Below are 12,115 nucleotides of genomic sequence, written 5' to 3' on the forward strand. Positions count from 1 at the left end.
CTTCGAGACAGGATTTACTCCCACTTCAAAATAAGTGGCAAATGAGTGAGAGGCAGCATGGTTTTGTGAAGGGGAGGTAGTGTCTCATTGACTTGGTTGGGTTTTTTGAGGAAGTGATGAAGATGATCGATGATGGTAGGGCAGTGGATGTTGTCTACACTGACTTAAGTAAGGCCTTTGACAAGGTCCCTCATGGCGGGCTGATACAGAAGGTAAAGTTGTATGGGGTCTGAGGTGAGCTTGCAAGATGGATAAAAAACTGGCTTGTTCATAGAAGACAGAGGATAGTAGTGGAAGGGTGCATTTCTGAATGGAGGGCTGTGACTAGTGGCCTTCCTGAGGGATCAGTGTTGGGACCTTTGCTGTTTGTGATATATATAAATGATTTGGAGGAAGATGTAACTGGTCTAATTAGTAAGTTTGCCAATTGACACAAAGGTTGGTGGAATTGCAGATAGCAATGAGGACCGTCAAAGGATACAGCAGGATATAAATCGGTTGGTTACTTCGGCAGAGATGGCAGATGGAGTTCAATCCGGGAAAATGAGGTAATGCATATTGGAAGGTCTAATCCAGAGTGAAAATGTGCAGTAAATGGCAGAACCCTTAAGAGTACTGAGAGGCAGAGGGATCTGGGTGTACAGGTACACAGATCACTGAAAGTGGCATCGCAGGTGGAGAAGGTCGTCAACAAGGCATACGGCATGCTTGCCTTCATTGGCCAGAGCATTGAGGTTAAAAATTGGCAGGTAATGTTGCAGCTTTATAGAACCTTAGTTAGGCATCATTTGGAATATTGTGTTCAGTTCTGGTCACCACACTACCAGAAGGACATGGTGGCTTTGCAGAGGGTACAGAAAAGATTTACCAGGATGTTGCCTGGTATGGAGGGCTATGAGGAGAGTTTGGAGAAACTTGGGTTGTTCTCACTGAAACAATGGAGGTTGAGGGGCGACCTGATAGAGGTCTACAAGATTATGAAGGGCATGGGCAGAGTGGACAGTCAGAAGCTTTTTCCCAGGATGGAAGAGTCAGTTACTAGGGGGCATAGTTTTAAGTGCGAGGGGCAAGGTTTAAAGGTGATGTACAAGGCAAGGTTTTTTTTTACACAGAGGGTGGTGGGTGCCTGGAACTTGCTGCTGGGGGAGGTAGTGGAAGCAGATATGATAGTGACTTTTAAAAGGCATCTTGACATACATGAACAGGATGGGAATAGAGGGATATGGTCCCCGGAAGGGTAGGGGGTTTTAGCTGTGACAGGCAGCATGTTGGTGCAGGCTTGGAGGGCTGAAGGGCCTGTTCCTGTGCTGTAATTTTCTTTGTTCTATCTCTCTACATATCAGTTCTCCTAAGGGTTCTGCTGTTCACCGTATAATTTCTACCTGTACTTGACCTTCCAAAACGCATACCTCACTTTCGTCCAGATTAAACTCCATCTGCCATTTTTCTGCCAATGCAGAAAGGTAAGAGAGAGGCAAGGGTGGACATTGAACCATTGAATGAGGCTGTGTAGTAGTAATGGAGAACAAAAAAAAGGCAGAGGAACGGAATAGGTACTTTGTATCAGTGTTCATGATGGAAGACATTATTAGCATACAAGAACTTCGAGAGTCAGGAAGAAGGGGTAAGTGTAGTGGCCGTCACTAAGGACAAGGTGCTGCAAAGCTAAAAGATCTGAAAGTGGGTAAATCACCTAGACCAGATGAAATACACCCCGGAGTTCTGAAGGAGATAACTGAGGAGATTGTGGAGGCCTTGGTGGAAATTTTCCAGGATTCACTGGACCAGGAAGGTCTCGGATGACTGGAAAATGGCTAACGTAATGCACACCTGCTCAAGAAGAGAGGGAGGCAGAAGACAGGAAAGTTGTGGGCCAGTTAGCCTGACATTGATCGTTGGTAAGATTATCAAGCCCATTATTAAGGATGAGATTGTAGAGTACTTGCAAGTGCATAGTAAAATAGGGCGGAGTCACCACAGCTTCGTCTAGCAAAGGTCATGCCTGCCAAATCTGTTAGAATTCTTTGAGGAGGTAACAGGCAACTTGAGAGCTGGTGGATGTGATCTATTTGGATTTCCAGAAGGCCTTTGAAAAGGTATTGCACAGGAGACTGCCAAACAAGAAAAAAGCCCATAATGTTAGGGCAATGTACTGGCATTGATAGAGGATTGGCTGACTGGCAGAAGGCAGAGAGTGGGGATAATGAAATCTTTTTCTGGATGGCAGCCAGTGACTAGTGAAACTCCACAGGGTTCAGTATTAGGACCACAACTATTCACATTGTTAATTTATAATCTGGATGAAGGAACTGTGGGCATTGGTGCTTAGTTTTCAGGTGACATATAGATGGAGGGGCAGGCAGTGTTGTGGAAGTGGGCAGGCTGCAGAAGGATTTGGACAGGCTAGAAAAGTGGGCAAAGAAGTGGCAGTTGGCATGCCATGAGGGTAAGTGTGAGATTATGTATTTTGGTTGGAAGAATAGAGGCGTAGACTGTTTTCTAGAGTCATAGAGTAATACAGCACTGAAACAGGCCCTTTGACCCAAACTGGTCCATGCTGACCATAGTGCCCACTCAGCTATTTCCAATTGCCCACATTTCGTCCATATCCCTCTAAACCCTTCCCATCCATGCACCTATCAAAATGTTTTTTAAATGTTACTATTGTACCTGCCTCAACCACTTGCTGTGGCAGCCCATTCTATATATGCACTATTCTCTGCGTGAAGAAGTTGCCCATCGGGTCCTTTTTAAATCTTTCCCCTCACCTTAAACCTATGCCCTCTAGTTTTCAATTCTCTATCCCTGCGAAAAAGACTATGTGCATTCATCCTTTATGTGCCCCTCATGATTTTGTATACCTCAATAAGGTCACCCCTCATTCTCCTACGTTCCAATGAAAAAGTCCTCTCCTGACCAACCTTTCCCTGTAACTCAGGACTACTAGTTCTGGCAACATCCTCGTAAATCATCTTTGCACACTTTCCAGTTTAACTAGGTCTTTCCTATAACAGGGTGACCAAAACTATATACAATACTCTAAGTGCTGCCTCACCAACAACTTATATAACTGAATCATAATGTCCCAACTCCTATGCTCAGTGCCTCAACCAATGAAGGCTAGCGTGCTAAATGCCTTCTTCACCACCCTGTTTACCAGTGATGCCACTTTCAACAAACTAAGTACTTGTGCTCCTAGGTCTCTCTGTTCCACAACACTCTTCAGGACCTTACCATTTACTGTATAAGTCCTGCCTTGGCTTGACTTTCCAAAGTGCAACACCTCACACTTATCTGTATTGAATTGCATTTGCCAGTCCTCAGCTCACTTCCCCGTCTGATCAAGATTCCTCTGTAATTTTTGATAACTTTCCTCACTATCAATGATACCTCCTAATTTTATATCATCTGCAAACTTACTAATCATGCCTTGTACAAAGGTCCCAGCACCGACCCCTGTGGCACACCACTGGTCACAGGCCTCCAGTTAGAGAAACAACCTTCAACCATCACTGTCTGCTTCCTACCATTGAGCCAATTTTGAATCCATTTAGATAGCTCTCTTTGGATCCCATGCGACCTAACCTTCATGATTAGTCTGCCGTGCAGGACCTTGCATTACTAAAGTCCATATAGACAACATCCACTGTCCTACACTCATCTATCGTCTTGGTTATGTCCCTGCCAGATTTTCCCTTCACCTTGGCAGGGACATACTGTGTCTGGACTCTCGATATCGCACTTTTAAAAGCCTTCCATTTACCAGTTGTTCCTTTCCTTCAAACAGACTCACCCAATTGACCTCTGCTAGATCCTGTCTAATGGCCCCAAAATTGGCCCTGCTGCAGTTTAGCACCTTTAACCTGTGGACCTGTCCTATCTTTTTCCATAACTATGTTGAAACTGAGTGTTATGGTGACTGGACCCAAAGTGCTTTCCCAACTGACAGTCACTTGCCCGACCTTGTTTCCTAAGAGGAAGTCCAGTGTTGCACCCTCCCAAGTAGGGCTGCCTACATATTGATTCAGGAAACTTTCTTGGACACATGACAAATTCCACCTGTCCGAGCCATTTACACTCTGGGTGGCCCAGTCAATACAGGGGAAATTAAAATCTCCAACCAATACTACTGTTTGGTTCCTACAGGTATCTGCAATCTCTCTACACATCTGCTCCTCTAGTAACCACTGGCTATTTGGGGTTCTATAATACAGTCCCAACAGAGTGACCATCCCCTCCTTGTTTCTACATTATAACTATATGGCCTCATTTTATGGCCCCTTAAGAATATCCTCTCTAAGCACTGTTGTTATGTCCTCCCTTATCAAAAGGGCAGCTCCCCCTCCTCGCTTACTTGTACTTCTGTCATGCCTGCAGCTTCTGGTTCCAGGAACATTGAGCTGTCAATCCTGCCCTTCTCTCAGCCATGTTTCTGTTATGACTATAATATCCCAGACCCCAGAGCCAATCCATGCACTGAGCTCATCTGCCTTGCCAGTCAGGCCCCGTGGTTGAAATAAATGCACTTTAAACCAGAAGTCTTTTCCCTCCCTTTACTGTGCCCCTGGCTACCCTGAAGAGTAAACTTGCTCTTGATGACTAATGCATTTTCCCAAGACTTTTCGATGGCCCCTCTCTTATTCAGAGTCCCACACCCCCCGCCAAAATAGTTTAAACCCTCCCGGGTAACACTGCAAATCTCCCCGCAAGGATATTGGACCCCCTCCAATTCAAGTGCAACCCGTCTCATGTACAGGTCACCTCCATCCCAGAAGAGCTCCCGGTGATCGAAGAACTGAAAACCTCACCCCCGATACAAGCTCCTCAGCCATGCATTCATCCGGCCTATCTTTCTATTTCTATCCTCACTGGCGTGTGGCCCTGGAAGTAATCTGGAAATCACTACCCTTGAGGTCCTGCTTTTTAACTTCTCACCTAACTCCCTATACTCGTTTCACAAGACCCCATCACTTTGTCTACTCATGTCATTTGTACCAGTGTGCACAATGACCTCTGGCTGTTCACCCTCCCCCTTCAGAATATTCTGCAGTTGCTCAGAGACTTCCTTGACCCTGGCACCTGGGAGGCAACACACCTTCCTGGTGTCTCTTCTGCAGCCACAGAATCTCCTGTCTGTCCCCCTCACAACTGAGTCTCTTATTGCTCTGCTCTGTCTGACTGCACCCTTTCTCCCTGAGCCTCAGAGCCGCTGACCACTGACCTGACTGCTGCTGCCAGCCCTGAAAGGTCATCCCCTCCCAACAGTATCCAGAGTGGTATACCTGTTATTGAGGGGAATAGTACTGGGTTCTCCTGTGGCCATCTACACCCCCACCCCTGCCCCCCCAAACTTTATCTGGTGGTCACCCAGCTACCTGCAACCTGCACCTCAGGAGTGACCACTTCAGTGTAGCTCTTATCAGTGATGTTTTCTGCACCCCGGATGATCCTGAATTTATCCAGGTCCAACTCCCGTTCTCTAATGCAGTCGTTCAAGAGCTGCAGCCAGGTGCACTTTTGACAGGTGTCGCTACCAGGGACACTGGAAGTCTCCCTGATCCCCACGTCCTGGAAGAGGAGCATGCCATTGCCCTAATTGCCATCCATACTGCTTTCATTCTAAATCAAAAGAAAGCAGGGTTAAAGAGCGCTTACCTGTACCCCTGCTTAGCCTCTTCATGTCGAAACCCCTCGAACAGGGTCTTCAGTATTTCCACTCTAACGCTGGCCCACTCCCTTTAATGGCTGCTCTGTTGTACACTTTTACGTTGCCAGTTGTCCTCATCACAGGTTTTAGGTTTAACCACACCTTGACAGCAGGTTCTCTCTGACTTGCTGTACAGTCATGATGACTGTGGCGATGTCTCCTAGAATTCCGCTGTGATGACAGGGCAAGTCTTTGGAAATCTGAAGGAGACTTGGGAATCCTTGTTCAGGATTCTCTTCAGATTAACTTTCAAGTTCATTTGGCTGTTAGGAAGGCAAATGCAAGGTTAGCATTCATTTTGAGAGGGCTGCAATACAGGAGCAGAGATGTACTGCTGAGACTGTAAAGGTTCTGGTCAGATCACGTTTGGAATATCGTCAGCAGATTTGGGCTCCATATCTAAGGAAGGATGTGCTGGTGTTGGAGAGGGTCCAGAGGAGGTTTACAAGAATGATCCACGGGATGAAAGGCTTGTCATATGAGGAACGGTTGAGAACTCTTGCTCTGTACTCAGTTGAGAATAGCAGGATTGGGGGGCTGTCATCAAAACTTATGGAATACCGAGAGGCCTGGATAGAATGGATGTGGAGAAAATGTTTAGAACTGAGCTGAGGAGGAATTTCTTCATTCAGAGGGTGGTGAATCTGTGGAAGTCATTGTCAGAGACGGCTGTGAAGGCCAAATCATGGAGTGGCTTTAAGACCAAGATAGATAGGTTCTTGATTAGTGAAGGAATCAAGGGTTACAGGACGAAGGCAGGAGAAGGGGATTGAGAAACATACCATCCATGATTGAATGATGGAGCAGACCCGATGGAATGAAAGGTGCAGAATTAGGCTTAATGGTCACTACCACTATCAAAATCTATATTTGAATAATTGAAGTCCCCCACTGTAAATACTCTATGATCCCTTGAATTCCGTAATTTCTTTTCAGAGTTATTCCTCCACTTTTCTTGAGTGGGCAATGTGGAGACTACACTGAGCAACATAATTTCACCCTTTTTGTTCCCTAATTCAAAGCAAGAGGGTTCTGTCCTGAGCCCCCGAAACAACGTCTTTCTCAAACACTGCAGTGGTTTCCTTAACCAAAAACATTACCACTTTTACTTCTTTCCCTTTTCTATCTTTTGTGCAGCCATTTTGTGTGAGTCCTGACTCATTTAATGTTTTATTTCAAAATAAAACTCCAGGTATCGAATCAGTCAATAGAATTAAAGATTAACATTCCATAGATTGCCACTTTGTGATAACGAGCACATGCAGAAAAACATTTGAAAACTGTTGATGAGGTTAGATGAAGGAAGGTAGAAGAAACAAATGAAGTATAAATACCAGCTTGGACCCATTGAACCGAAGGCCAGTTTATGTGCTTAATATAATGTATAATAATTATTCATATACAATAAAAAGACACTTTGTAGTAGCTTCAAATTATATTTGTGCAATCTTTTGCTGTAATGTACATTTTACAGTCCGTCTGACCGATTAATGCTTGGAAGAAAAGTTTGTTCAATCCCTTGACCATTCAGTTTGGTCAAGGCTGACATGAACCTCCATTCCATTTATACCCATAGCTCCACAACCCTTGGTACTTTGCTTAACAAAAATCTTAGCGGTCTCAGTCTTGAAACCTCCAGTTAATACAATTCTCGAACAAAAAATCTTGTGTTGCACATTTTTTTCAGAGCAGTATCTTGTTAGTTTGTCTGGATAAATAGATGAAGCAGTTGTATTCATAGAATCCTTAGTGTGGAAACAGGCCCTTCGGCCCAACAAGACCACACTGACTCTCAGAGCATCCCACCCAGACCCATTCCCCTATAACTCACCTAATCTACGCATCCCTCAACACTATGGGCAATTTTTTATAGCCAATCCACCTAGCCTGCACATCTTTAGACTGTGGCAGGAAACCGGAGGAAACCCACGCAGACATGGGGAGAATGTGTAAACTCCACACACACAGTTGCCCAAGAGTGGAATTGAACCCGAGACCCTGGCGCTGTGAGGTAGCAGTGCTAACCACTGAGCCACCGTGCCGCCCTAATTATAATTAATCATAAGGTGCTTGCCATGGGCTACATGATTAATCTTGCTGTAAAAATGTGGTCAATTTTTTAAACTTCCATTTTTGCAGAGTGGGGAATTCTATGTGGTTTAACACAATAAATAAAAAAATGTGCTTATTATCCATGGGGTCACATTTTGGATGACAAAAATGGCAATGACTACATATAATAAATGTAATCTGAGAAAAATCTGAATTTGGGTTGCATTGTAAATGTGAAGCTGTGTATTTGTGCCCTAAATTTTTGATAAGGGAATAATTTGATTACTACATAAATTGGAAACTGTAGACAAAGATTTTAAGAAATAATTTGATTTTTATCATCACAAAGTTGCAAAAGGTACTGCTCATCACCAACTGTGCCTACGTGAGTGTTGCTTTCCGTTTTGTTATCCAGCATCAAGTTGCATTTGACCCCCACCAGTGTCTTCAACTCTCTTTTATGTCAGGCCGTTTGGACTATTATGACACATTTCTATGGCGGTTAGGAATTTAACCCAGACCCTCTGGTACAGAGCTAGGGAAGCTATCACTGCCACAAGACGTCTAAGCCTTTTGCACCTGGGGTATTTCCAGGTAGTCGTCCAGGCCTGAGTTTGCTCAGCTTCCGAGATCAGACAAGGTTGGATGTTGTCAGGCTAGTATAGCCACAGGGTTTTTCCAGCTTGTAACATGCATCAAGAATGTGTCAAAGGTACTATAAACGTTCTTACCCAGCTGTTGCACGAATATGTGTAACTTTATTGTTGTGAGAAATGGATTGCCCTGAAAGTCTCCATACAATGGTAGATACGCCTAGCAAATATTTCTGCATTGTGTATTTGAACACAGGAAACAATGCAACTAACTGTAATCAATTTTAACTTTCAATATATTTTAAGTTTCCCATCAAAGATGTGATGCAAAGGTTTTTTTTCAATTTGAAGCAAGATGGAGTCATGCTTCAATCAGTTACTTTCAGGCGTTTTTGTTTTCTAGATGTGAGCAATACTGGCATAGCAGTAGTTATTGCCCCAAGAATGAGAAAACGACCTTCTCCTTAAAGCACTGCTTCTTAATCAAACTGCTCTGCCATGGATGATATTGAGCTTCCTGAGTAGTACTACAGCAGCGGGCTATCCCAACCTTTGCACCTGTTTTACGTAAGAAAGCAGGTTCCACGCATAACATTTTGTACCCACTGAATTCAAAAATCCTCATTCTAATTTATTAATCTCTCCATGCTCTGTGTGTCTCTATGTCCATGTGTGAGCCTGTCCCCCTCCCTTGGTCTGTGTCTCCATGTCTCTCTTTCTTTCTCTCTTCTGTCTTACTCGCTCTCTCTCGTTCCCTCTCCTTCTCGCTTTCTCTTTAGGTGTGTGTGTGTGTGTCTGTCAGTCTGTCTCTGTCTCTTGCCTTTTTAAGTCCAGTTCTTCTTCTGACACTTCCCTACGTACCTGGGGATACTTTACTACATTTAATTACATTGTGTGAACTTAGTGGTTTGCTGTTGGAATTATATTAGACTGTCTGGTATTTGATTTTGGTTGAATGAAAAGTCAGAATGCTGACTTCAAAATTGCAGTTATGTTCTCTATAAGTCAGTGCAGTTTGATGTCACTTCAGATTCTGAAAACTGTTTAGATTTATAGTTCAGCAGAATTCAGATCAGTTCAGGGAATGTAATCCAAAGACAGCAGTGTCAAAATTAAAAAGCAGGAGTGGGTCGTTCAGTCTGCTGTGCTTGTTCTCCCACTTAACATGATCGTGTCTGATCTTCTCACAATATCTCAGTCACACTGTCTCCCTGTGGCCCTGGACACCATTTAGCTTCTAGAAATCTATCCATTTATTTCTTAATTATGTTCCATGACCTGACCTCCACAGCCTTTTGCAGTTTTGAGCTAAACAGGTTTACCATTCTGGAAAGATTTTTTCTCATCTCAGTCCAAAATGGATTATTGTGTATTCTGAGACAGTGGCCCCTAGTTCTGCAAACTACCCCACTGCCAGGTAAAACATCTGTGGTGTACTGTAACAATTTTGTGTTTCAACAATATCCATTCTCATTCTTCAAGTGAATACAGGCCCAGTTTTTAACTAACTTTTTAAAATATTTGACTTTTCCTCATATGTTAGCATAACCTATTAGTGGGCAATTAGAATACTCTTGATCATTTAATGTTTGCAGCTGGATTATTGCAGTAAGATAACCCGTGACAAAGCTGAAATTAATTTAAAGTGTGGTTTTCTTAGATTAGCATAATAAGCTTTGAAAGAGTTCTTAATAGCCATTTTCTTAGATTGATAATTTTGGTATTTGTTTATAAATGAGTTCTAGCATATTTAACATTGAACATCTATTTGATTTGTGATAGTTTAGATAAACAACTCATTTTCTGAGTTCTAAATGCATCATATGTTATTCCAAGCTCTAACTTTGTGCTTCATCAAGCAGGCTTCACAATCAGTCGAGTGTCATTGTGCTTTACAGGACTTTCCTAGCTGCTAATCTACCTATTTTATTTTTTAGAGTTTTATATGAATGGAAAGAGAGGCTAAAGCATGGATGTCAGATCATTCAAACCACGCCTTACGGCCGACCTGCTAATATCAGTGGCGGAACTTCATCTCAACGAATCTACATAACATATCGTCGTGCATCAGAAAACATGGCCCAGAATTCCTTGGCTGTCACTGATATTTGTATAATTATCCCGAGTAAAGGGGAGACTCCACCGCACACTTTCTGCAGGGTGGACAAAAACCTAAACAGCAGCATGGTAAGGTCAACAATCTACACTCTGGTAACCTTTTAAGGTAGAGTAATGGATATCATTGGATACAAGTACCAAGTCATTTGTACTTGTTGTAAAGACTAAATTGTAAACAGACTGTCTAATCTCCTGAGACAACAAGGTGCAGGGCTGGATGAACACAGCAGGCCAAGCAGCATCATAGGAGCAGAGAGGCTGACGTTTCGGGCCTAATCTCCTCTCAACATTGTAGCCTCAATCATAATGCTATCTCTGATTCTGCCTAAGCTCAGAATGTTTATGAAACATAGATTAAAAACACAGAAATACAGCTTCTTGACATTATGAAATTTAAAGTTTGTTATTTTTGTGACTTATTTTAAAAGGTTTATCCTTTTTTTGCAATGTTGCAGCAATACCGAATGATCCTGGAGAAAGGAGCACATTTTCTTTAACCAGACTTTCGCTTCAATGACCTATTGAATCAGTGTTTTTTCATCATGCATGTGTAGATCCCACTTACAAACATTAATTATTCCTTGCCATAAATTGTGAAAGATTGAAGTGGCTGTATCAGCTAAAACAATATCATTACTGGAGAATGATTGATTGTTTTAGTAAGGCACAGTAGAGGGTATGATGACTTCTTAATTCCTGTAGGATTTCTTTGTGCATCTCCAAGGATTCATTGGGCTGCAGTTTGAAAATTCCAAGTTGATTTAATTCAACACATTACAGACAATGAAACACTAGAGGTTTTTCAACACAGAAGAGAAAACTGGTTTGAACAATTTGAATTGAGTGATGAGATGACACATGACATGTCAGAGCTCTTCACAGATAATACATTTCTTTGAAATGCAGGAACTGTTTCGTGGGGAATCAACTGCTTATATATAGTTAATTTTTGTGCTTTTGGTTAAGGCACTGGAAGTTTTCATGTCTCCTTCGATTGTGACAAAATTCAACAGCCAAGATTTCCTTTTCACATTGGATTGTCGCTGGAGAAAACAATTGTGTTTAAGTAATTGTAGAGTGAAGTATGTTGTTGGGCAAATGTGGAAGCTGCTTGAGGTGAGGTGTTTAGAGTATTACATGTGAAGGAGATGCAATGTAAGAATGAGGAGCAGGAGTAGGCCATTCAGCCCGCTCCACTGCTCAACAAGATCTGGCTGATCTTTTCATGGCCTCAGTTCCACTTACCCAACTTCTCACCGTAACCCTCAATTCCTTTATTATTCAAAAGATTATCTATCTTAACTTTAAAAACATTCAAAGAGGAAGCCTCAACTACTTCACTGGACATGGAATTCCACAGATTCACCACCCTTTGGGTGAAGAAGTTCCTTCTCAATTCAGTCTTAAATCTGCTCCCCTTAATTTTAAGGCAATACCCTCTTGCTCTAGCTTCACCTGCCAGGGGCTCAACCTCCCTGCTTCTATCTTATCGATTCCCTTCATAATTTTATGTGTTTCTACAAGACCCACCCCTTATTCTTCTAAATTCCAATGAGTATAATCCCAGTCTATTCCGCCTCTCCTCATAAGCCAACCTTCTCAACTCTGGAATCAACATAGTGAATCTCCTCTGCACCCCCTCTGT

At 42.8% G+C, this 12,115-nt stretch overlaps 1 protein-coding gene across 9 annotated transcripts in view; it reads left to right on the top strand.

Moving 5' to 3' along the window:
• dennd4a (DENN/MADD domain containing 4A) overlaps nt 1-12,115 on the top strand; it is a 110,023-nt gene that overhangs the window by 12,194 nt on the left and 85,714 nt on the right. For all 9 annotated transcript variants that reach the window (XM_048615932.1, XM_048615934.1, XM_048615933.1 and 6 more), the window contains one exon: nt 10,290-10,539. In XM_048615932.1, the coding sequence (XP_048471889.1) occupies nt 10,290-10,539 (250 nt within the window). The remainder of the gene's footprint in view (nt 1-10,289; nt 10,540-12,115) is intronic.

The sequence above is a fragment of the Rhincodon typus genome, chromosome 33 (assembly GCF_021869965.1).
Source record: "Rhincodon typus isolate 14 chromosome 33, sRhiTyp1.1, whole genome shotgun sequence".
NCBI lineage: Eukaryota > Metazoa > Chordata > Chondrichthyes > Orectolobiformes > Rhincodontidae > Rhincodon > Rhincodon typus.